This window comes from Saimiri boliviensis, chromosome 2 (genome assembly GCF_048565385.1).
Source record: "Saimiri boliviensis isolate mSaiBol1 chromosome 2, mSaiBol1.pri, whole genome shotgun sequence".
Lineage (NCBI taxonomy): Eukaryota > Metazoa > Chordata > Mammalia > Primates > Cebidae > Saimiri > Saimiri boliviensis.
In genome coordinates, this window is record NC_133450.1 from 10,046,352 (window position 1) to 10,072,466 (window position 26,115).

Sequence of the window (26,115 nt, forward strand, 5' to 3'; positions counted from 1 at the left end):
ATTACAGGTGTAAGCCACTGCCCCCAGCCAAGCCCCAGCCCTTTTTCACCTGAGTGACACCTATTTATCATGCAAGCCTCTGACCAGGAGTTGCCCACTCCAGGAAGGCTTCCCAGATAGCAGAGCAAGAGCCCTTCCTCTGTGCCCCACCACATCTGGACACCCCTCTTGGGGGATGTTCTCCACACTAAATTCATCAGATGTAGGTCTCCCTGCTTTCACTGGGATGGGGTGAGGCTACGCTTCATTCATCTTTATGTTCACAGAACCCAGCACATAGCAAGTGCTCGTTGATTCTTTCTTTGAACTGAACCTGTCCAAGTCCCTCATTTTACAGATGAGGAAACTGAGGCTCAGAGATGGCAGGTGGCTCACCGTGGGTCACTTAGCCCATCTGGGGATAGATTAGAGCTAGCCGTGAACATGTCAACAGGCCCAAGAACCAGAAAAGAGTATCTGTCCTTTTACCCCCGGGCCATCCCCTTTCTCAACGTTACTGAAATCCCTGTGGCTGGTGGGCACAGCTGGAAGAATGAGGGTACCAGCTGTGCCTCAGCCTCTACCTGACCGTGTGATTTGGGGCCAATCCCGACATTCTCTGGGCCTTGCTTTCTTCCCCAGTTCCATGGGAATATCTTCCTTGCTCAACCACCTGCCTGGCCGTGGTTTGCTGGAGACAGTAGACCATGTACACTTTACTGGCCACATTTAAAGAGAAACCATCCTATTTCTAAGCCAAAGCAAGCACACTGGCCTGGATCAGAGAGCAGGGAATGCTTACACCCCTTCCCTTCCTACCGCGCAGTGGCGGAGAAGGCCTCAGACTCACACATACCAGAAATTGAAGCTACACATTCTTCTGAGAAACATCTGCCCAAACTATTCCTATGCTTACATTTCATTTTTGGAGAAGAAAGCTGCTACCAAATGGGGAAAAAAAAAAAAAAAAAACCTCTGAGCATGACTTGGAAAAATAAGCAAGGTTTTGTCAGGCATTTTTCAAAGAGAAGGGAGAAGGGCACACTGCATGTCCAGCCTCTCTGGGGAACAGACCACAGCCCCCTCCTTCCTGAGAGTGCTGGGCCAAGGGCTCACCAGGGCTGGTGGTCCACCTGCAGACAGGACCCGGGTGAGCTCAGCCCAGCTCTGCTCCAAGATAGACCCCAAGAAGCAAAATCAAGACTCAGCTTGTCTTTGCAAAATGAGCAGCCTACTGCATCTGTCCATCCATGTATTCACTCAACACAGCTTTTGAGCTTTGACTGTGTTCAAGGTATCTGACCAGCACTGGGGGAAGATTTGAAGATGAATCAGGGTCGTCTTCTGCCCCTCTCTGCTCTCTACAGGCAAATTATCTAGAGGAGAGAAAAGAAACAGACAATAAAGGTATAGACAGAGCATCACAGGAATTGAAAGAGCTTTCAGCTAAGAGATCAAGGAAGGCTTCCTGGAGGAAGACTCACTAAAGGGCGGATGGAATGGGGATAGACAGAGAGTCTGGGATGAGGAGATTGCTCATGCAGAGGTAAGAAGATGAGAGTCCAGGCAATGTTGAGAAACAGATGGACGAGCAGCCACGTGTGGCTAGCATTGGGGTGTGAGATGGGGCGGATGTTGAGAGATTGATGCTCGAATGTCAGACACTCTAAATGGCACAAAGTGGCTACTTGTGTTCTGCATAGTCAGTGGCCAGGGTTCTCATTTTTCCTCCAAATGGGTTGAGGACTTCCTTTGCAGTCATTTTGCCTCACTCTTCCCTCTTCTAAGAACTTCTGCAACTTAGGGAAAAAGCATTGTTGGGATGTCAGCTGAGGTGAACCTAAAAGTTGCCAAGTGCAAACCAGAGAGCCAAATGTCAGTTACAGAGCCAGCGTTTGTGATGACGCTTGTTAACAGGCGTGTGCCCAAGCTGAAAGGGGCCGTGTCTAGAATCAGCCTTCAGGATAACATGTGGGCTTTGTATCTACTGACTTCGTGGCTACACATAGCTACTCATGCATGGAGGCCTTTTTTTTTTTTTACCAGTATGGATAGAAGGTATGCGATAGAAGTTTTTTAAATTTTTTCTTATAGAGACAAGGTCTCTGTCTGTCACTCAGGCTGCAGTGCAGTGGCACGATTGTAGCTCACTGCGGCCTTGACCTCCTGGACTCAAGCGATGCTCCTGCCTCAGCCTCTTGAGTACCTGGAACTACAGGCGCATGCCACCATACCTGGGTGATTTTTTATTTTTTAGAGATGGGGTCTTGCTGTGTTGCCCAGGCTGGTCTTGAGCTCCTGGTCTCAATTGCTGCTCCTGCCTCAGCTTCCCTAGTAGCTGGCATTGTAGACACGTGCCACCATGTCCAGCTTCAAGAAAAATTATTCACAGCACCTAAACATTTATCAATAGAAAGAAGGATGAAATTATTTAAGTATCCCTGAACAGGATAATGGTTAAAAAGTATAACACTGTCCAACCACTATAAAGAATGAAGCAGAACTATATTATCTGTCTATACCAGGCCCACCCCTAGCATCTGAGGGGCCTGAGGCAAGAGGCAAACAGAGGCTCTGGCCCACGGCCTGCCGTCTTTTCTTCTCACCTACGGATCTCTCTCAGTAACTGGGAGGCATCACACATGTAGACACTCCAGCCTGCACACTCAAGCTCTCTACAGCTCTGCAAATGGCCACTCCTTGGCTACTACCATCAGGTGTGCTCCTCTATCAGAAAGACAGGTCTAGAGGGAGGCCTGCACAGACCCTGGAATGAGGCCCAGGCCATTTGGGCAGGAGATTCCAGCATCCCAGCCACCCAGCATAGGAAGACAGGGGCTCTCGGTGTCCTGTCCCCTTGACCCCTAGGACTCCTCACCCCGTAGGAAGGGGTAGAGCTAGAGAAGGGTTGGAGCAGAACCAAGAGCAGGGGCCCTAGTCTAAGAGGGGCATTGATATTAACACAGAACTATGTCCACACGCAAGATAATTAAATGGAAAAAGCATGTTACAGCCCCATGTACATAGAGTAATTCCAGTTTTTAAATTCTGGATTGTTCTCTAGATCGTCTGCACCCCAGCTGCTAGGATAGTTTTCTGTAGAGGGCTAGATTGAGAAGAGGGAGACAGCTTTCAAGTTTTACTTCGGGCTGGGCGCAGTGGCTCACACTTGTAATCCCAGCACTTTGGGAGCCTGAGGCGGGTGAATCACCTGAGGTCAGGAGTTTGAGACCAGTCTGGCCAACATGGTGAAACTCCATCTCTACTGAAAATACAAAAACTAGCTGAGTGTGGTGGTGGGCACCTGTAATCCTAGCTACTAGGGAGGCTGAGGCAGGAGAGGACGGAGTTTGCAGTGAGCTGAGATCACACCACTGCCCTCCAGCCTGGGCAATACAGCGAGACTCTGTCTCAAAAAACAATGGAACAAAAGTTTTACTTTGCCCAGTTCTGCAACATGAACACCAGATAACAAACGTCTATTATCTTGAATTTTTAAAAATTATACCTTTTAAATAAGTTAATACATTTTTGAACCAACTAAAGTATTATTTATTACATATTTTCTTATGACCAAAAAAAAAAAAACAAAATTTTTCAAAATTAAATAGATAAAATCAATCTAGGTGAGCTAGACGGTCAGAGATGGCTGTGGTCACGATCCCCAGATGCAAGTTCCCAGGGTAGAAGTCCTGCTCCGCGTGGCCAAAGGACCTGCTACCTGCTTCCTCAGCAGAGCCTTCGAAGTCCTGCCTGTACTCCCCGGAGGATCTGGAGCTTCCTGGGCCGTGTCCCAGGCTGGCTGAGTCAGAACCTTCTGGAGGTGGGGTGCAGGAACCTGCATTTGTACCCGCCCCCCCACCGGCTGATCCTGATGACCGGCAAGGGTGGAAACCACTGCCCTTCAAAACCCTGAAGGGTGAGCAGCCCAGGTATACTCAGTCCCTTTGGGTAGATGAGAACAGAGGCCCAAAGCGGTTAATGACTCTGTCTTCTTCCGCCAGAGCTTGCTCTACGTGCCCAGCTAGGTCAACCCGGGTTGGAAGCCAGAAGCAAGCGGCTGGCAGCCAGCGGTCCCAAGCTGCTGGCTACTGGGTCACAGGCATCCCGCTAAGCCAGGTGATTTGCCAATTCATGCCAAAGCTATATTTCAGAATCTGCTCTGTGCCAGCCGCTGTTCTGGGTGCTGGGGTATTTGTGGCTGCAGCCTTGACGGGCAAGGTCCTAGCTCCCTTACAGCTTAAATCCTACAGGGAAATAAGGACAATGAGAAGTTATGCAAAGAAGCCAACATCAGACACTGCAAAGTACTTGAGGAATGCAAGGCAGGTTGGTGAGACAGGGAGTGACAGGTCTTCGGGAAAGGCCACTTGGGGGAGCTGGCCTTGGAGATGAGCCCTAACTGATGGCCGAGAGGACCCCGCTATGCACAGGGCTGTTATAAGTGGTAAAAAGTGGGAACAGAGAGGCCAAGAATGAGGTGATGGAGAGCCCAGAAGGTGTGGTGAAGACGGTGGATTTTGTTGGCATGGATCTGGGGCTTTGAGCCCAGTGAGAGTCGCCATGCCTCTGTTTCCCCCATAGAAACATTCCTGAACGCTTCTCAAACATAAGCATGCCTCAGTATCTCCTCAGGGGCTTGTGAAAACACAGGCACTAGACCCGCCCCAGTTTCAGGTTCGGTCAATGGTCTGGGGTAGGAGCCAGGGAGAATTCTCTTTCTCAAGAGAGGGTCAGTCCTTTCGTTCTGTTCTGCCCTTCCACTGATTGGATGAGGCCCACCCACATCAGGAAGGGCCATTTGCTTTCCTCGGCCTACAGATCTAAGTGTTAAACTCATGCAAAAAACACCCTCACAGAAATACCGAGAATGATGTTTAGCCAAATATCTGGGCATCCCATGGCTCAGCCAAGTGGACACATAAAATTCATCATCATGTGTATGTACCTGTTTAAAATGCACACAAAGACTTCCCGTGCCTGATCGAGCTTTATGCAGCGAGAGTCAGGGGTGTGCAGACAGAGGCCCTCATTTCCCCAGCGCCCACGAGGCAGGCCTCACCAGATGTGTGAGCCACGGTGAACCACAAGCCCCTGCAGTCAGCCCAGGAAGATGTGCAGGTGCCAACTTCTCCCCTCGGGCAGGTCCCAAGCCAGACTTTCCCTCCACACCCAACCCCCAGCCAAGGCAGACCCGGGGCCCCCACCGGGCAGGCATTTGGACTTGCTGTGCTCAGCACTTCCCCAGCCCCATCTTGAACCCATTAGCCACCAAACTCAACACGGGCTGGAGGAGATTCCATTTTCCATGGGGAGAGAGGGAGAGAAAGGCTTCCTCGCTGGGAATAATCTCTCCTTTGTTTCCTCAAGCTCTCAGCTCCTCCAGTGAAACCCCTCCCTGATGCCCCTATCTGATTTCAGAAAAAAGAGTCAAAAGCCCCGTGTGGCTGTGAGGGGGCGGGGACCGTGCGGAGAGAAAGGAACAAGTGAGCAAGGGAGTGGGGTGAGAGGACAGAGACCCTGTGGGGACAGGCCCTGCTGGCCCTAGAGAGGGCAGGTCTCACCCCACTCTGGTGCTGGGCCTTCTGGCTCTTCCCAGTGGGCAAAAGAGCACAGGACGAGCATGGAGTCCTGGCTGTGAAACTGACCAGTGTCCCCCTGCAGACTCATCACACCTGCACTCTGAGTCTCAGACACAAACTGCTCTGCCAGCCTCAAAGCTGTCCTGGAGTTCAAAACCAAGTACAATTAAACTGCACTGAAAGCGATTCATTCCGATGAGAAGGATAACCGATGATCGTTGGATTTCCCAGGACGCGAGGTGGAGGCCTTGCAGAGGGAGGCCAGTCAGGGAGGGGATTGAAACCACGTTCTTCCCTTCCTGGGCAGTCCATGCCAGCCTCTGGTCTCGGGACCTCCTCCAGAGGCAGGCCCATCCTTGGAGGCTCGTTCTGCCTTCCCCTAGCATCCAGTGAGCTCACGTCATGCCCTGGGGCTCATTTCTTCTGCTGGGGAGCTAAGCTGCTCCCGCCTTCCTCAGCAGACACAGCTTGTAAAAGGCTGACTGGGCCTGGAGCCCCGGCCCTTGCCTCTCGGCTTTCTGCCCTCCACAGCTTGGGGGAAGCACTGCCCCGGGAGCCAGGACACTGTGCACTGTCCAGCTCTGCCACTGCCTGCCCTGAGGCCTCAGACACAGCACTTGTCACCATGGCCTCGGATGCCACATTGGAGGCCGGCCCAAGGAACCTGCATGTTTCCTCCCAGTTCTGATGGTCTCAAGACCTGTTACCAGGTAACCAGAAACATCTGGCATGCAGGGTTCCCTGTCTAAGCGGCTGTTGTAAGTGGGATGCACATAGAACAAAAGGGTTTCTGTTCCCACAAGGCTGGGCCAGGGGAAAGCTTCATGCATTCAGTTAAACAACGAGAGAGAAATAATATGCACGGTGCTGGCCATTGCATCCACCACTCGCCCAGTAAGTCCAGGCCCCAGGTGGAGCTTGCGCTGGGGGATATGAATCTGCTCCTCCCTCGCTGGTCTTGGTTGCCATGTTTCTCTTATAGCATGATAACATATGGAATTTCTAAGAGTATTTTAACCATGTACACTTTCTTGCCTTGTACACTCTGAACTTTGGGATATTTTCAGTTATAAGTACCTAAAAACTCACAGACTTATTATGTAGTAAAAGGTAGTCATTGCTCATGTGTCTGAAAAGCCCAGGGGTAGTTAGCCTTCAGGTACAGTTTGATCCAGGGGTTCGCAGCATCAGCAGGACTTCAGCTCCTTCTCTTCTCGCCTCTCTCAGCTCTCCTCCTGTCAGTGCATCCGCTTATACCCCACATCCTCACAAGGTGACTGCCAACAGTCTCAGGCCTTGCATTCACTCACTGTGGCATCCAGAGAAAAGAGACCACTCTGATCCTGCATCCCAAGCACGAGTCTTGAGATTCACTTTGATAGGGGAGATTTAAATCTTTGGTCCACCCTGACTAATTACTGCAGCTGGGGGATAAACCCTCCTACCCTGAGCTGTATACTCCATCCCTGTGACTGGGAATAGAGTCAGATTCCCTGGATCCTCAAACAGAAATGAGTCCTGTTGGGAAAGGGAAAAATGGAAACCAGGGAAGCAGTCAACATGGACTTTAGTGCAGAAGCTGGGTCACTCCAATCAATGCATGGAAAATACTCGATTTCTCAGCAGCCTCTTTCCAGTGATTAAATTCGGCAGCATCTCTTAGGCCTGAGGCAAAGCCAAAAGCCCCACACTTGTGCCTGCTGCAGACTGTCATATAAAAGGTTAAGTCAGTCTCTGGGCACCTCTTTGCCAAGTGCCTTCAGACACAAACTTCTCTGTCAGCCTTAAAGCTGTCTTGGAGATCAAAATCAAGTGCAATTAAATTGCATTGAAAGTGATTCATTCAAATGAAAAAGATAACCAATGCTCATTGGATTTTCCAGGATGTGAGGTCGAAGCCTTGCAGAGGGAGGCTGTGAGGCCTGTCAGGGAGGGGATTGAATCCACATTCTTCCCTTCAGCCACAAACTGCTCTGCCAGCCTCAAAGCAGACCCTATGTTGGTGCAGCAGGGCAGACCAGGATATCTCGGACCTCAAGGAATCGTGATACTACAAGACTGGCCACACCAGGCAGCAGGGATTATATGCTAGTTTATGTGAGAAAGCCCAGGGTAATCACCAAGGTCTTCCTGGAGTAGGTGGGAATTTATGCTGGATTCTAAAGGGATGGTCTCCAGGGTGGGGTACACACACTGTGGGAACTGTGCTGGACTATATCCTACGGTACAGAAACAGAATAATTTTAATTCTATTTAGGTTTATATTTTATCTGGAAAAAAGAGATTTAACATTTAATAGACAGTTTATTAAAATTGGACAGTTTATGCTGGTATAATTTACATATACACTTCCACATAATTAGGGGTACAGGTCACCTTTTTTCTAACAGGAGACTGACTTTCAAAAGTTTAGAGAACAAAACTGCCTGGAAGAATGGAGCTGAGGATAAGCAGAATTCAGGATGAGTCCCCACAGGGCCTTGTCGGAGAGGGTGTGGGGTAGCATCAGGTGGGAAGGCTCTGGAGCCAGCAGCCCTTTCTCTGAGCCTGGGTCCTTCAGGGACCCAAGGAGCCCAGCACAGGGCAGGGCCATCCATGCCCAGCCTTCCACAGTGGCAATCTCCACAGGGACCATCCTCTCTTGGCAAGGCCCTTCGTAGAGGGTGGTCACCAGGGACAGGGTCCTGCAGGGCTGTGGCTGGAATGTCTGCCACCCATTCTCCCATCCGCCAAAGCCTGGCTCCCTGTGCCTCGGCAGGAAGAATGCTGGGAGCCCGCAGCCGGTGATTCACAGCACACAGCCCGCGGAAAGGGCCGGATGCTCGCCGTGACCTTTGGGGTTTGCCGTGCCGTCTGGTGCCCACGCCAGGAGGGATAGGGTATCCAGCCCCCGAGAGGAACAGCAGGCCCTGAGGCTGCAGATCACTATATAAGGCTGAGGCAGCAGGGGGTGGCAGGGGCTGCCAGACCCCAGGCAATTTGTCTGGTCTCAGTGGTGACGTGAACATTTTCCCTGCACTTCAGCAGTTATCCCCTCAAACTGAGACTGAATCATGTCCTCAAAACCTCAAGCCCAACAGGCACACGTAATGCCCAGACTCAAAAATGGAGAGAAGGGTTGATCCAAGCCCTCCCTTCATGGCAAAGAAACATTTGGGGCAATGCAGAGGAAGCTGTCCCAGGAAAACTCCCGGCCCGGCCCTGCCACCAACCGTGGGGTCTGGGTCAGGTCCCCTCTTGGGGCCTCAGTTTCTGCACCTGTATTACGGGGACAGTAAGCCCTGCCCTCCTGCCTCATGAAGTACTATGGTCTCCAGAGAAAGAAGGTCTCAGAGAGTGGAGATGGGACCCAGCATGTGAGCCTTGTTCTTTGAAAAGGACAAAGCACGTCTTATTGCAAATTTGAGGTTGCAGTGACTTAGTAAATTTACTGCCAGATTGTCCCTTCTCAGCCACTGCCAGGACACATGACTTCCGGGAAGCCACCAGTCTTTGTGCATAGCTTGCTTAGATGATATGGCCTCTTCTGTTTCTCAGCGCTTTCCTTTTTTTTTTTTTTTAATATATATTTTATTGCATTTTAGGTTTGGGGGTACATGTGAAGAACATGCAGGATTGTTGCATAGGTACACACGTGGCAGCGTGGTTTGCTGCCTTCCTCCCCATCACCAACATCTGGCATTTCTCCCTGTGTTATCCCTCCCCAACTCCCCAAACCCGCTGTCCCTTCTCTAGTCCCCACAACAGACCCCAGTGTGTGATGCTCCCCTCCCTGTGTCCATGTGTTCTCATTGTTCAACACCTGCCTATGAGTGAGAACGTGCGGTGTTTGATTTTCTGCTCTTGTGTCAGTTTGCTGAGAATGATGGTTTCCAGGTTCATCCATGTCCCTACAAAGGACACGAACTCATCGTTTTTAATGGCTGCATAATATTCCATGGTGTATATGTGCCACATTATACCTGCTCAGTCTATGATCGATGGGCCTTTGGGTTGGTTCCAAGTCTGCTATTGTAAACAGTGCTGCAATGAACATTCGTGTGAATGTGTCCTTATAATAGAATGATTTATAGTTCTTTAGGTATATACCCAGTAATGGAATTGCCGGGTCAAATGGTATTTCTGGTTCCAGATCCTTGAGGAATTGCCACACTGTCTTCCACAATGGTTGAACTAATTTACACTCCCACCAACAGTGTAAAAGTGTTCCTATTTCTCCACATCTTCTCCAGCATCTGTTGTCTCCAGATTTTTTTAATGGTCGCCATTCTAACTGGTGTGAGATGGTATCTCAATGTAGTTTTGATTTGCATTTCTCTAATGACCAGTGATGATGAGCATTTTTTTCATGTTTGTTGGCCTCATATATGTCTTTTGAAATGTGTCTGTTCATATCCTTCGCCCACTTTTGAATGGGCTTGTTTGTTTTTTTCCTGTAAATCTGTTTTAGTTCTTTGTAGATTCTGGATATTAGCCCTTTGTCAGATGGGTAGATTGCAAAGATTTTTTCCCATTCTGTTGGTTGCCGATTCACTCTAATGACTGTTTCTTTCGCTGTGCAGCAGCTGTGGAGTTTAATTAGATCCATTTGTCTATTTTGGCTTTTGTTGCCATTGCTTTTGGTGTTTTGGTCATGAAGTCCTTGCCTATGCCTATGTCCTAAATGGTTTTGCCTAGGTTTTCTTCTAGGGTTTTTATGGTGTTAGGTCTTATGTTTAATACAACTGGAGTTAATTTTAGTGTAAAGTGTCAGGAAGGGATCCAGTTTCTGCTTTCTGCACATGGCTAGCCAGTTTTCCCAACACCATTTATTAAACAGGGAATCCTTTCCCCATTGCTTGTTTTTGTCAGGTTTGTCAAAGATGAGGTCTGTGGCATTGCCTCCAACGTCTCTGTTCTATTCCATTGGTCTATATCTCTGTTTTAGTACCAGTACCATGCTGTTTTGATTACTGTAGCCTTGTAGTATAGTTTGAAGTCAGGTAGTGTGATGCCTCTGGCTTTGTTTTTTTTTTTTTGCTTAGGATTGCCTTGGCTATGTGGGCTCTCTTTTGATTCCATATGAAGTTTAAGGTGGTTTTTTTTCCAGTTCTGTGAAGAAGGTCATTGGTAGCTTGATGGGGATAACGTTGAATCTATAAATTACTTTGGGCAGTATGGCCATTTTCACAATGTTGATTCTTCCTAACCATGAGCATGGAATTTTTCTCCATTTGTTTGTGTCCTCTCTTATTTCCTTGAGCAGTCGTTTGTAGTTCTCCTTGAAGAGGTCCTTTACGTTCTTTGTTAGTTGTATTCCTAGGTATTTTGTTCTCTTTGTAGCAATTGTGAATGGCAGTTCGTTGTTGATTTGGCTCTCTTTAAGTCTGTTATTGGTGTATAGGAATGCTTGTGATTTTTGCACATTGATTTTCTACCCTGAGACTTGCTGAAGTTGCTTATCAGTTTCAGGAGGTTTTGGGCTGAGACAATAGGGTCTTCTAAATATGCAATCATGTCATCTGCAAATAGAGACAATTTGACTTCCTCCTTTCCTAATTGAATATCCTTTATTTCTTTTTCTTGCCTGATTGCTCTGGCTAGAACTTCCAATAGCATATTGAATAGGAGTGGCAAGAGAGGGCATCCTTGTCTAGTGCCAGATTTCAAAGGGACTTCTTCCAGCTTTTTCCTGTTCAGTATGATATTGGCTGTAGGTTTGTCATATATAGCTTTTATCATTTTATGGTACGTTCCATCAATACCTAGTTTATTGAGAGTTTTTAGCATAAAGGGCTGTTGAATTTTGTGAAAGGCCTTCTCTGCATCTGTTAGGATGATCATGTGGTTTTTGTCTTTGGTTCTGCTTATGTGATGGATTACATTTATGGATTGGCATATGTTGAACCCGCCTTGCATCCCGGGGATGAAGTCTACTTGATCGTGATGGATAAGCTTCTTGATGTCCTGTTGCAATCTGTTTGCCAGTATTTTATTGAAGACTTTTGTGTCAATGTTCATCATGGATATGGGCCTGAAGTTTTCTTTTTTAGTTGACTCTGCCTGGTTTTGGTATCAGGATGATGCTGGCCTCATAAAATGAGTTAGGGAGGATTCCCTCCTTTTGTATTGTTTGATTCCGTTTCAGAAGGAATGGAACCAGCTCCTCTTTGTACATCTGGTAGAATTCAGCTGTAACCCATCTCGACTTGGACTCTTTTTGGTTGGTAGGCTATTGATTGCTGCCTCAACTTCAGCCCTTGTTATTGGTCTATTCAGGAATTCAACTTCCTCCTGGTTTAGTCTTGGTAGAGTACAAGCATCTAGAAATTTATCCATTTCCTCCAGATTTACTGGTTTATGTGCATAGAGCTGTTTGTAGTAATCTCTAATGGTAGTTTGTATTTCTGTGGGATCGGTGGTGATATCCCCTTTATCGTTTTTTATTGCGTCTAATTGATTCTTCTCCCTTTTCTTTTTTATTAATCTGGCTAGTGGTCTATTTTGTTGATCTTTTCAAAAAACCAGCTTCTGGATTTCTTGATTTTTTTGAAGGGTTTTTTGTGTTTCTATCTCCTTCAGTTCTGCTCTGATCTTAGTTATTTCTTGTTTTCTGATAGCTTTTGAGTTTTTTTTATATTCCTCTTCTAGCTCTTTCAATTTGATCATAGGGTGTCAATTTTAGATCTTTCCTTGTTTCTCATGTGGACATTTATTGCTATAAATTTCCCTCTTGACACTGCTTTAAAGCTGCCCCAGAGATTGTGGTAAGTTGTGTCTTCATTCAGATTGGTTTTGAAGAATGTCTTTATATCTGCCTTCTTTTCATTGTTTATCCAGTTGACACTCAGAAGCAAGTTGTTCAGTTTCCAAGTGGTTGTGTGGGTTTGAGTGTGTTTCTTAATCCTGAGTCTGATTGCGCTGTGGTCTGATAGACTGTTATTATTTCCATTCTTCTGCATTTGCTGAGGAGTGATTTGCTTCTGATGATGTGGTAAATTTTAGAGTAAGTGCAATGTGGTACTGAGAAAAATGTATATTCTGTGGATTTGGGGTGGAGCATTCTGTTATGTCTATTAGATCTGCTTGGTCCAGCTCTGCATTCAAGTCCTGGATATCTTTGTTAATTTTCCGTCTTGTTGATCTAATATTGACAATGGAGTGTTGAAGTCTCCCACTATTATTGTGTGGGAGTCTAAATCTTGTTTTAGGTCATTAAGAACTTGCTTTATGTATCTGGGTGTTCCTGTGTTGGGTGCGTATATATTTAGGATGGTTAGCTTTTCCTGTTGGATTGAGCCTTTTACCACTATGTAGTGTCCTCCTTTGTTTCTTTTGACCTTTGTTGGTTTGAAGTCCATTTTATCAGAAACTAGGATTGCAACCCCTGCTTTTTTTTGTTCTCCGTTTGCTTGATAAATCTTCCATCCCTTTATTTTGAGTCTATGTATGTCTTTGTACGTGCGATGGCTTTCCTGTATACAGCACACCGATGGGTTCTGACTTTTTATCCAGTTTGCCAGTCTGCATCTTTTGATTGGGGCATTTAGCCCATTTACATTCAATATTAATATTGTTATGTGTGAATTTGATCCTGCCATTTTGTTCCTGGCTGGTTTTTCTTTCATTAGTTGACTCATTTTCTTCATTGCATTTTTGGTCTTTGCCCACTGGTTTTTGCAGTGACTGGTACTTGTTCCTTTCCATGCTTAGTGTTTCTTTCAGGAGCTCTTGTAGGGCAGGTCTGGTGGTGACAGAATCTCTCAGTAATTGCTTATCCATAAAGGATTTTATTTCTCCTTCACTTAAAAGCTTAGTTTGGCTGGATATGAGATTCTGGGTTGAAAGTTCTTTTATTTCAGGATGTAGAATATTGGCCCCCACTCTCTTCTGGCTTATAGGGTTCTGCTGAGAGATCCGCTGTGAGTCTGATTGGCTTCCCTCTGTGGGTGACATGGCCTTTTTCTCTGGCTGCCCTTGGCATATTTTCCTTCACTTCAACCCTGGTGAACCTGATGATTATGTGCCTTGGGGTTGTTCTTCTTGAGGAATATCTTTGCGGAGTTCTCTGTATTTCCTGAATTTGAAATTTGGACTGCCTTGCTAGGCTTAGGAACTTCTCCTGGATAATATCCTGGAGTGTGTTTTCCAGCTTGGATTCATCCTCCCCATCATATTCAGGTACACCCATCAAGCGTAGGTTAGGTCTTTTCACATAATCCCATAGTTCTTAGAGGCTTTGTTCATTTCTTTTTACTTTTTTTCTCTTGTCTTGCCTTCTCTTTTTATTTCATTGAGTTGATCTTCAATCTCTGATATCATTTCTTCTGCTTGATCAATTTCGCTATTAAAACTTGTGTTTGCTTCATGTAGTTCTCGTGCTGTGTTTTTCAATTCCATCAAGTCGTTTATGTTCTTCTCTAAGCTGGTTATTCTAGTTAACATTTCGTCTAACCTTTTTTCAAGGTTTTTGGTTTCTTTGCATTGAGTTAGAACATGTTCCTTTAGCTCAGAAAAGTTTGTTATTTTCCACCTTCTGAAGCCTGTTTCTGTCAATTCATCACACTGCTTCTCGGTCAAGTTGTGATCCTGTGTTGTTGAGGAGTTATGATCCCTTGAAGAAGAGGTATCTGGTCTTTGATGGTTTCATCTTTTTTGTGCTGGTTTTTTCTCATCTTTGTGGGTTTACCTGGCTGTGTTGTCAGGGAGCTGCTTGATGAGGCCGGCTGTCTGCCTGTGGAGGTGCTACTGGGTATCTAGGGACTCCTTCGGGTTATTAGGGAAGCTTCCTGTGTCTTTTTTGTTTATACTGGGAGATTAGGCCACCTCTTCCCCTGATCTGCAGGCCCTGCCAGGTTGTCAAGAACACCGTCCCATTGGTCTGTAGGCTTCCTGTGTTATTTGGTAAAACATGTAGCCCAGTCCCACCCCTCTGATGGTGGGTTGTGCCCTTCCACCACTGGGCTGGATCATTCAGGGTTCAGCTCAGACTGTGGCACTGGCTGCACAACCCGCTAGAGTCAGAGCTTCAGCCCTCCGGGGTTTGTGGGGGAGGGTAGGGACCTGCCCAGCAGCACCCAGCCATCTCTCAGTTTCAGCTTCCTCTCTCTCTAGTCATGGGGTAGGGGCCCACCCAGCCGCTCCCACTTACAGCTCCCTCTCTCTTGGGGAAGGGGGAGGGGGCAATAACTCAGTCCACAGGTTCTCCCAGCTGCCTTTTGGGCTTATGTGTCTGTTTAGGTCTGTGCGCCAGTCCGGGACACCATCCTGGATTGTTATTCAACTCCGTGCTTGTAATTCCTGGAGCTTGGCTGGCAAAGATCCCCTGTTCTGTGTATTGCTGAGGCTTTGGGGGAAGCACTGTATCTGGACCCAAGTGCCAGAGGGGGAGCCTCTGACTTGCCAGTCAGATGCACTTTCTGGGTGAAGCAGCACCCCTCCCTGCCTCGGTCTGCCATGAGTGGGCTTTGCTCACCATCGGACCAGACCCATTGAAATGCACCTGGTACCTCGGTTGGAGCTAGGAGATCTGTGGATTTCTGCGTCTCTCTTGCTAGGTGTTGTGAACTGGAGTTGTATCCATTCAGCCATCTTGGAACCACCTCCCAATACTATATTGAATAGGAGTGGTGACAGAGAGCATCCTTGTCTAGTGCCAGATTTCAAAGGGTATGCTTCCAGTTTTTGCCCATTCAGTATGGTACTGGCTGTGGAATTGTCATAAATAACTTTCATTATTTTGAGATATGTTCCATCAATACCTAGTTTATTGAGAGTTTTTAGCATAAAGGCTGTTGAATTTTGTTGAAGGCCTTCACTGCATCTATTGAGATAATCATGTGGTTTTTATGTTGAACCAGCCTTTCATACCTGGGATGAAGCCCACTTGACCATGATGGATAAGCTTTTTGATGTGCTGTTGCAACTCGTTTGCCAGTATTTTATTGAAGATTTTTGCATCTATGTTCATCATGGATATTGGCCTGAAGTTTTCTTTTCTTGTTGAGTCTCTGCCTGGTTTTGGTATCAGGATAATGTTGGTCTCATAAAAATGATTTGGGAAGGATTCCTTCTTTTTGGATTGTTTGGAATAGTTTCAGAAGGAGTGGTACCAGCTCCTCTTTGTATGTCTGGTAGAATTCAGCTGTGAACCCATCGGGACCTGGGCTTTTTTTTTTTTTTTGGGTGGTAGGCTCTTAATTGCTTCCTCAACTTCAGCCCTTGTTATGGGTCTGTTCAGGGTTTCGGCTTCTTCCTGGTTTAGGCTTGGGAAGATGCAAGTGTCCAGGAATTTATCCATTTCTTCCAGGTTGACTGGTGCATAGAATTGTTTGTAGTAATCTGTGATGGTGGTTTGTATTTCTGTGGAATCTGTGGTGATAGACCCTTTATCGTTTTTTATTGCATCTGTCTGATTATTCTTTTTTATTAATCTGGCTAGTGGTCTATTTTGTTGATCTTTTCAAAAAACCAGCTCCTGGATTTATTGATTTTTTGGAAGGGTTTTTTGTGTCTCTGTCTCCTTCAGTTCTGCTCTCGTCTTAGTTATTTCTTGTCTTCTGCTAGGTTTTGAGTTTTTTTGATCTTGCTCCTCTAGCTCTTTCAATTTTGATGATAGGGTGCCGATTTTAGATCTCTCCTTTCTTCTCATGTGGGCATTTATTGCTGTATATTTTCCTCTAGACACTGCTTTAAATGCATCTCAGAGATTCTGGTATGTTGTGTCTTCATTCTCGTTGGTTTTGAAGAACATCTTTATTTCTGCCTTCATTTCATTGTTTATCCAGTCAACATTCAAGAGCCAGTTGTTCAGTTTCCATGAAGCTGTGCGGTTCTGAGTTAGTTTCTGCATTCTGAGTTCTAACTTGATTGCACTGTGGTCTGAGAGACTGTTTGTTATGATTTCCATTCTTTTGCATTTGCTGAAGAGTGATTTACTTCCAAATATGTGGTCAATTTTAGAGTAGGTGTGATGTGGCACTGAGAAGAATGTATATTCTGTGGATATGGGGTGGAGAGTTCTGTAAATGTCTATTAGGTTTGCTTGGTCCAGGTCTGAGTTCAAGTCCTGGATATCCTTGTTAATTTTCTGTCTTGTTGATCTGTCTGATACTGACAGTGTAGTGTTAAAGTCTCCCACTATTATTGTGTGGGAGTCTAAGTCTTCTTGTAAGTCATTAAGAACTTGCTTTATGTATCTGGGTGCTCCTGTATTGGGTGCATATATACTTAGGACCATTAGCTCTTCTTGTTGCATTGATCCTTTTACTATTATGTAATGCCCTTCTTTGTCTCTTTTGATCTTTGTTGGTTTAAAGTCCATTTTATCCTAGAGACTAGGATTGCAACTCCTGCTTTTCTTTTTGCTCTCCATTTGCTTGGTAAATCTTCTTCCATCCCTTTATTTTGAGCCTATGCGTATTCTTGCATGTGAGATGGGTTTCCGGGACATAGCACACCGATGAGTTTTGATTTTTTTTTTTTTTTTTTTTTTTTTTGAGACAGTTTCACTCTTGTTACCCAGGCTGGAGTGCAATGGCGTGATCTCGGCTCACCGCAATCTCTGCCTCCTGGGTTCAAGCAATTCTCCTGCCTCAGCCTCCTGAGTAGCTGGGATTACAGGCATGTGCCACCATGCTCAGCTAATTTTTTTTTTTTTTTTTTTTTTTGGTATTTTTAGTAGAGATGGGGTTTCACTATGTTTACCAGGATGGTCTTGATCTCTTGACCTCGTGATCCACCCGCCTCGGCCTCCCAAAGTGCTGGGATTACAGGCTTGAGCCACCGCACCCGGCGAGTTTTGATTTTTATCCAATTTGCCAGTCTGTGTCTTTTGATTGGGGCATTTAGCCCATTTACATTTAGGGTTAATTTTGTTATATGTGAATTTGATCCTGCCATTTTGATGCTAGCTGGTTGTTTTGCCCCTGAGTTGGTGCAGTTTCTTCATTGTGTCGATGCTCTTTACCAGGCGTCCCCAAACTGTGGCCCCCTTAGGCCATTTATCCGGCCCCCTGCCGCACTTCAGGAAGGTGCAACTCTTTCATTGGTGGTCAGTGAGAGGAGCACAGTATGTGGCAGCCCTCCAACGGTCTGAGGGACAGTGAACTGGCCCCCTGTGTAAAAAGTTTGGGGACACCTGCTCTTTACCATTTGGTGCGTTTGGAGTGGCTGGTACTGGTTGTTCCTGTCTATGTTTAGTGCTTCTTTCAGGAGCTCTTGTAAAGCAGGCTTGGTGGTGATAAAATCTCTGAGTAATTGCTTGTTTGTAAAGGATTCTACTTCTCCTTTGCTTGTGAAACTTAGTTTGGCTGGGTATGAAATTCTGGGTTGAAAGTTCTTTTCTTTAAGGATGTTGAATGTTAGTCCCCACTCTTTTCTGGCTTGTAGGGATTCTGCTGAGAGATCTGCTGTGAGTCTGATAGGCTTCCCTTTGTGGATAACCCGACCTTTCTCTCTGGCTGCCCTTAGCATTTTCTCCTTCATTTCAACCTGGTGAATCTGACAATTATGTGTCTTGGGCTTGCTCTCCTTGAGGAATATCTTTGTGGTGTTCTCTGTATTTCCTGGACTTGAATATTGGCCTGCCTTGCTAGGTTGGGGAAGTTTTCCTGGATAATATCCTGAAGAGTGTTTTCCAGCTTGGATTCATTCTCTCCATCACATTCAGGTACACCAATCAAATGTAGATTAGGTCTTTTCACATAATCCCATATTTCTTGGAGGCTTTATGTGTTTCTTTTTACTCTTTTTTCTCTAATCTTGCCTTCTCATTTTATTGCATTGAATTGATCTTCAACCTCTGATATCCTTTCTTCTGCTTGGTCAATTCAACTATTGAAACTTGTGTATGCTTTCAAAGTTCTCTTGTGTTTTTCAGCTCCATCAATTCATTTATATTCCTCTCTAAGCTATTTATTCTCAGCATTTCGTCAAACCTTTCTTCAAGGTTCTTAGTTTCTTTGCATTAGGTTAGAATGTGTTCGTTTTAGCTCAAAGAAGTGTCTTATTAACCACCTTCTGAAGCCTGCGTCTGCAAATTCATCAGACTCATTCTCCAGTCTTATTCCCTTGCTGGTGAGGTGTTGTGATCCCTTGGAGGAGGAGAGGAATTCTGGTTTTGGGTATTTTTATCCTTTTTGTGCTGGTTTCTTCCCATCTTTGTGGATTTATCTACCTGTGGTCTTTAGTTGGTGACTTCCAGATGGGTTCTCTGAGTGGATGGCCTGTTTGTTAATGATGAAGATGAAGTTATTTCTTTCTGTTTCTTAGTTTTCCTTCTAATAGTCAGGCCCCTCTGCTGTAGGACTGCTGAGGTCCACTCCAGACCCTGCTTGCCTGGGGATCACCTGCAGTGGCTGCAGAACAGTAAGGGTTGCTGCCAGTTTCTTCTGCTGCTATCTTTGTCCCAGAAGGATGCCCACCAGACGTCAGTCTGAGCTCTCCTTTATGAGGTGACTCTTTGGATATACGGGGGTCGGGGAGCTGCTTGAGGTGACAGTCTCTCCTTCACAGGAGCTCAGGTGCTGAGCTGTGAGCTCCATTGTTCCATTCAGAGCTGCTGGGCAGGTACATTTAAGTCTGCTGCAGCAGAACTCATAACCACCATTTTTTTCCCGGGTGCTCTGTCCTGGGAAGGTAGGGCTTTATTTATAAGTTTCTGTCATGCTGCTGCCTTTTTTCAGGGATGCCCTGCCCAGCGAGGAGGCAGCCTAGTCACAGTCTGCCAGCAGAGGTGTTGCTGAGCTGCTGTGGGCTCTGCCCAGCTGCTGTGTGATCTTCCCTGAGGTCCTCTTTATAGGGGTATAGTTAGAACTGCCTTGGCAATGGTGGCCCACCTCTGTAATGGCAGACTCTCTCTGTAATGCAAACTGCCTCGGCAATGGCAGGCTGCCTCAGTAATGGCAGACTGCCTCCACAATGGCAGACCACCTTAGCAATAGTGGACTACCTCTGTAGTGGTGGACTACCTTGGTAATGGCTGATGCCCCACCCCCACAGAGCTGGACTGTCCTGGGTTCAGCTGTGCTTGCTGTGAAACAGTCCAGCGTGTTTCAGATTGCTGGTCTTTGTGAGGGTGGGACCGGCTGAGCCTGATCACCTGGCTCCCTGCCTCAGACCCCTTTTTTCTCAGTTGAATGGGTGACCATCTCCCATGCGATCCAGTCACCAGTTAAAACGGTGCCCAGATTTGTGTGAGTTCTTGTACAGAGACCCGCCACCCTGGCTGAAACAGCTGCACTGGAGACTCATGGCACTTTCTTGCCCAGGAATCTCCTGGCCTGGCTCCCTGTTTCCATCCTCCTTTTATCAGTTGAATGGGTGACTGTCTCCCAGGTGTTCCATTCACCTGTTGAAAAGGCATCTGGATTTCTGTGAGTTTTTGTGCAGAGACCTGCTGCACCTGTTGAAACAGTCACAGTGGAGACCCATGGCTCCTCTGCCTGGGAATCTCCTGGTCTGTGGACAGTAAAAATCTGTCTGGAAATGTGGCAACCACTCACCCTCTGCGCTCTCGCTGGGAGCTGCAACCCCGAGCTGCTCCTACTCAGCCATCTTGGATCCCTCTAGGTTTTTTTTGGTTTTGTTTTTGTTTTTTTGAGATGGAGTCTTGCTCTCTTGCCCAGGCTGGAGTAGAATGGCATGATCTTGGCTTACTGCAGCCTCCACCTCCCAGGTTCAAGTAATTCTCTTGCCTCAGTCTCCCAAGTAGCTGAGATTACAGATGCCCATCACCACACCAGGCTAATTTTTTGTATTCTTTTAGTAAAGATGGGATTTCACCATGTTGGCCAGGCTGGTCTCAAACTCCTGACCTCAGGTGATCCATCCACCTCAGCCTCCCAAAGTATTGGGATTACAGGTGTGAGCCACTGCACCCAGACTCTCAGTGCCTTTTAACATCTGTGACTTTCCTTAGTGACCCTGGGAGGTCGGCAGTGCAGAAATTATTCACTCCATTTCACAGTCAAGGAAATCAAGGTCACACAGAAACCTGGTGACAGATCCGAATGAGGACCAGCTCCTGAATTCTGAGCACAAGAATCTCACCCTTCTTGGGGACCCATCCAAGTAAGCCAGTGGGGCCTCAGAATTCCACTCTAGAAAAGGGTGGAGTTGTGAGGAATCTGCCCTTGTCAGACTTTGGGGGTATTTTCCAGAAGACACATGAGGTTAGCCGTTCTAGAAGAGGGCTGTAGCTTTTCTTTTTTCTCTCTTTTTTTGAAACAGGATCTCACTATGTTGCCCAGGCTGGAGTACAGAAGTGTGATCACAGCTCACTACAGCATCCACCTCGGGCTCAAGTGATCCTCCTGCCTCAGCCTGCCGAGTAGCTGGGACTACAGGCATGCGCTACTCTATACCTGGGTACATTTTTTTTATTTTTAGCAGAGACACGGGTCTCACTATATTGCCCAGACTGGCCTCTATCTCCTGAACTCAAGCAATCCTCCCACCTGGGCCTCCCAAAGTACTGAGATTACAGGCATGAGCCACTGCACCCCGCCACCCACGGTTTTTCTAATCTAGAACATGCTGCGCCTGATTCTCCCAGGGGCACCCTGAGAGGTCCCTTCCATCCAGCAGCAGTGCCCAGGAGGAACATGTCCCTCAGGAAGACTTGGCCACGTGTCAGGTTAACCTTGAAACTGGAGCAGCCCCAGAGAAGGGCTGACCTTTTTCTTTCTTTCTCTCTCTCACTCAAGAATGGAGCAGCCTTGACCACACAATCACTTGCAGAATTAAATAGCCAGAAATCACCTCGTCTAGACAAACAGATTTTATGGGTCCAATTAATTCCTGCCAGTCAAAAATAGGCACACTTAATAAGGGGATATATAGAGACTCTGTCATTATCTGGCTCCCTGGAGGAGAAACCTCAGCTCTTATTTCATAGATGCTTAATTTCAAACAGAGTTCTGTTAACTCCCACTTCAGACCTGGCTTTCCTTCCTAACGGCACCAAGGTGGACCAGGGCAGGGAGAGCAATGGGCCACAAGAAGCCACTTAACTCCCGTGCAGCCCAAGGCTCCCGGCCACCTCCTCCCAACCATCTAAGTCAACCGGCGTGTGGCGGCTTCTTCTTCAGGCCATGTCACCAGGCAGTGGGAAGCTGCTGAAAGAGCAGGGTCTAAAGGGCTCCAGAAAGTCCCACCTGTCCCTACCCGAGGTCCCACGATCATCTGTTCTCTATCCCTAGGGATCGGAAGCCGTCCAGGGCTCTTGTGGGCTGTGGTGTCCCCTCCCACACAGCACCGCTGTCCCTGGGAAGGGTTACCGTTCTCAGTCACTGTTAGCATATGGCTTGAGCAGAGAGCCAGACTGGCACCCAAGGCCTACAGGGCTCCAGGTGTGCCAGAGTCACCTGCCACAGAGCCAGTGGGCAGGTCAGAATCCTGGGCACTCTGGGCCCCCGTGACAGGACTACTCTCTGGTGGGTCGGAGATGAGGCATAGGGGACCTGGGGAGCACTAAGGACAGGGCCTGGGGACCCTCCAGTCCGAGGTAGAGCTCTCCCCAACCTCAAGGGGGGTGAGTCCTCAGCTGCACCCCAGGGTCAAAGGTTTTTCTCCAGGGCACGGCCACTGGGGCTTGGCCGGACCAGGAAGGAGTAGCTGCTCACTTTTCCCTAGATAAATCCAAGCAAGTAAGCAAGGTGCGTTAGTTCCTTAGGGCCATTATAACTGATGATGACAACCTGGGTGACTTAAAATAACAGAAATACATTCCCTCAGGGTCCTAAAGGACGCAAGCCTGAATCAAAGAGGCAGCAGGTCCGCACTCCCTCCGAAGGCTCCGGTGGACGACACTTCCTCGGTTCTTCCAGCTTCTGGCGGCCGCGGGCACCCCTTGGCTTGGGGCAGCACCACTTCTAACTCTGCCTCTGTCTTCTCCTGTCTCTCTTCTCCCCATGTCTCTCCTCTGTGTTTCCTCTTCAGGACACTTGTCATTGAATGTAGGGTCCACCCAGATAATCCAGGGTGATCTCAACTCACGAATCTTAACTTAGTTGTATCTGCAAAGACACTTTTTCTAAATAAGGTTGCAAAGGCAAAGGCTCAAGGCCTGAGTCCCAGCTGCTTGGGGGCCTCAGCCCGTGGGCTCCCTGGTCCACCCTGACCCACTCTGCGGCACCAGCTTAAAGGCCTTCCTATAAGATGAAGAACGAGGCCCCTTTCAGGTCATGATAGGTGGCCAAGACTCTGTGGCTCCAAAAGAATCATTCCCCTGTCAGAATGACTTCCATTACCACCCTCTCAGCATTTGACAAACTCATATTCATCCCTTAACACCCAGCCCAAACATTGCCCCCTCCTCTACCAGCGATTTACCTCCATTCCATTTGTTACAGGGCCCATGTGGTCTTCATCTCTGTAAACAGGCAAGGGTCTGGAAGGGGCCACAGGTCCCATGACTTTATGCTGAAAGCCCAGCAACCCTCCCCCACGGAGATAGTGCTCCCACCTGAGGGTCTGCATGTGGTCACTCCTCCAGGATTCCCTCCAGGGCTCCCTCCCACCCTCCCCACCCAGCTTCACCTCCACACTGCCTGCCAGGCTCCATCCTCTGCCAGGAAGGAGTACCGCCCCCAATGTCTTTGCTCGTCTTCTCTTCCTTCCCAGGCTGGTCGTGGGTGCCCCGCTGGAAACCAATGGCCACCAGAAGACGGGAGATGTGTACAAGTGTCCGGTCATCCACGGGAACTGCACCAAACTCAACCTGGGTAACGTGGGCTGCTGGTCTCTTTCCAAAGAGGCCAATGGTTGTCTAACATGAGGCAGGCTCTGATGCACGCCCATGTCCACGGTCACATGGCTCCTCCCTGCTACCCCAAGAGGTGACCTAGCTGATATCACTGTCCCCACTTTACACATGAGGAAGCGGAGGCCAGGGAGAGGAGGCAACTTTCCCACAGTCACACAGCTTGCCTGGGGCCCCCCAGGAATCAAACCCAGGCCCCAGCTGTCCCAGGCCGTTGCTCTTTCTGACTCATCCACTGCCCCCAACTCAAAGTTTTCTCTCCCAGGAGAAAAAAAGGACTTCCTGTCTTTTTTCTGATTTTGAAGTAATAACAATAGCTAACATCCAGATATCTTAGATAATGTTCACCATGTGTGAGGCACATTTGGACTCACTTAATTCTCACAACACCTATATGGGATTTAACCATTTAACAGATGGGAAATGACAGCGTACAGAGGTGAAGGGACCTGCCTGGGGCCACTCAACTCACAAGGAGCAGGGCCCAGAGTCCAGGCCACACAGGCTACGACCTCCCTTTAACCACCATGTGACACTGCCCTTCAGAAATGCAAGCTTTTTCTTGCCCACAAGCTTTCGGGCATATTCTGGAACAGGGAGAAGCTGTGAACAGCCCCCAGCCTCCGAAGCCCTCCCAAAATCCCCTCGTGTGTGTTTGCATGCACGCGTGTGTCTGCTTATGTGTGAGCAAATGTGTATCCACCAGACTCACACACCAGGCCACTGAAGTGCTCCCACTTTTCCTACAGGTCAGACAGCTGGGCCATTGCTTTGCCCTCAGAAGGGAGAAAAAGTTCCATTTTGGCTGACAAGCTGCAATTCTAGGCCTTGCCCTGGAAGACTGGCCTTCCCTAGGGCCCAGACCCTGGGCCTCCCTCCTTTGAGGAGGGAGACCTCCACCCCAGAGCAGTGGGCTGGGGCTCCCTGGGAGATAGGGGATGGGAAGGGCAGCAGGGTCTCACTGGGCAGGAATGGCAGAAGGCCAAGAGGCTGATGGGTAAAAAGGTCAGCATCCAAGAGAAAGCCCAAAGAACCCCCAGGGCAGCCAGCTGTCTGTCACGTGGTCCCGGAGGCTCCCGCTGTCCACATCTGCATCAGCACCATGGGTGGGAAGTTCAAAACCTAGCAGAGCTGGGGCTCAAGCTTCAGTGAGGAAATCGTCTAAGGGAAGAGAGTGCCTGCTTGGTGGCATTATGGGTCCAGGTCCTCAGCTCCCTGAGAGCACAGGCTCCTGAAACTGGCCAAGCTGGGGGTCCCCTTCCAGCTGTACGATTTCCTTGCTGTGTGTCCATGGGGAGCTCACATCCTCTCTCTGAGCCCGTTTACTCACGTGTAAAGCAAGGAGGCTGGACTCAACAATTCTTAGGATCCATTCCAGGATGGGGTACCTGTCCCCAAACCTTTAACGAGCACCTAGTGTGTACCAAACACCGTACTACTTATTGGGGATACGGCAGGGAACAAGAGGCCAAGGAAGGAGACAGTCGTGGGGTAGACGAATTAGGAAGCAAGATAATTTTAGGCAGGGATCGCCGCTGTGCCATAAGCCAGGGGCTGTAACACGAGTGTCTAGCGGGCGGTGGGGGTGGAGAGGGATTTCTGCCTTAGCAAGCTGGTCAGCGGAAGCCTCTCTGAGCAGGTGGTTTTTGAGGTTACAGGTGGGGGTGGAGCAAGTGCAAAGGCCTGAAGTAAGAACAGGCCGGCCCTGCTGGGGAAGGTGAAGAAGGGCCACGTGGCTGGGGCAGAGGCGGTGAGGTTGGCGGGCGGTGGAGGAGTGGGCACTCCGCACAGGGCCGCAGCCACCGGGAGAGAAGCTCCTGGTCCAGCCAGGGACGTGGACTCGCGAACCAGTCGTTTTGCTTTCTCTGCCGCAATGTGGACCCTTTTTCTCTCCAGAGGGAGGAGCAGACATAAAGCCATCAGACCCTGGAAAACATTTCTGAGCTGGGGCACAAGCCCAGGAGGCAGGGGGTAGCAAAGTGAGTTGGGACAGAGGAGACTTACTCTTCATTTGAGGTACGGTTCTCTCTCTCCCACTGAGAAGAAAACGCAGGGCAGAAAGAACATCTGTCAGTTTCACCCCACAGTGGAAAATGCAAGGCTGGGAAACCTGAGTCCTGGCTTTTCCTATGGCTGTTCCAGGCACCGGGCAGTGAGGTGCCAGGAATGTTCTTTCCTCTCTCTCCAGGGAAGGCTAAGTGGGTGTCAGTCATTCACACCTCGGTGGGAAAGAGTCTGTTGCTGGCACTTTCCTTCCAACACCTGGACAAAGTCAAGGTTTTAAAATGAGGGACTGGGGCTGGGGCGGGGGGTGATGTGATTTTCAAAGTCAGGCCCTGGGGGGTGGCGGGGTTTGGGCCCAGGACACTCACCCAGACCTGCTGAGGAAGACGTGAGTCTCTCCCACTCACAGAGCGGTGGGGCAAAGCAGGACTTGAACCCGAGTCTGTTGAACTCCCACACAGTGCTCTTTCCTCCCATGCCTCTGTGCCTCGGCCAATTTCACTGCAAACGTCAGTCCCCAGGGAGGGAAGGAAAGAAGGGTCAGGGTGTTGAGGGCTGGACTCCTTAAACAAATGGAGGGCAGAATTCTAGCCAGCAGAGGGCGAGAGTCACCCAGCCCAGTGGAGCATGGGGCTGCCTCTCTCGTTCCCACTACCACCGTCATGCCATCAGATGGGAAAAAAACACAGGACTCAGGATGAAACGTCACATGGTCTGGGCTAAAATTCTTGCTCTTTAATTTCCCAGCAAGTAAACTCGTGACAGCCACTGACCCCCTCTACACCTCGATGTTCCCATCTGTAAAAT

At 48.2% G+C, this 26,115-nt stretch overlaps 1 protein-coding gene across 1 annotated transcript in view; it reads left to right on the forward strand.

The window, feature by feature from the left end:
- The window catches only part of ITGA11 (integrin subunit alpha 11), a 148,734-nt gene that overhangs the window by 53,324 nt on the left and 69,295 nt on the right, over nucleotides 1-26,115 (forward strand). Inside the window, exon 3 of the mRNA XM_003929689.4 lies at nucleotides 23,166-23,266. Within this exon, the coding sequence (XP_003929738.3) occupies nucleotides 23,166-23,266 (101 nt within the window). The remainder of the gene's footprint in view (nucleotides 1-23,165; nucleotides 23,267-26,115) is intronic.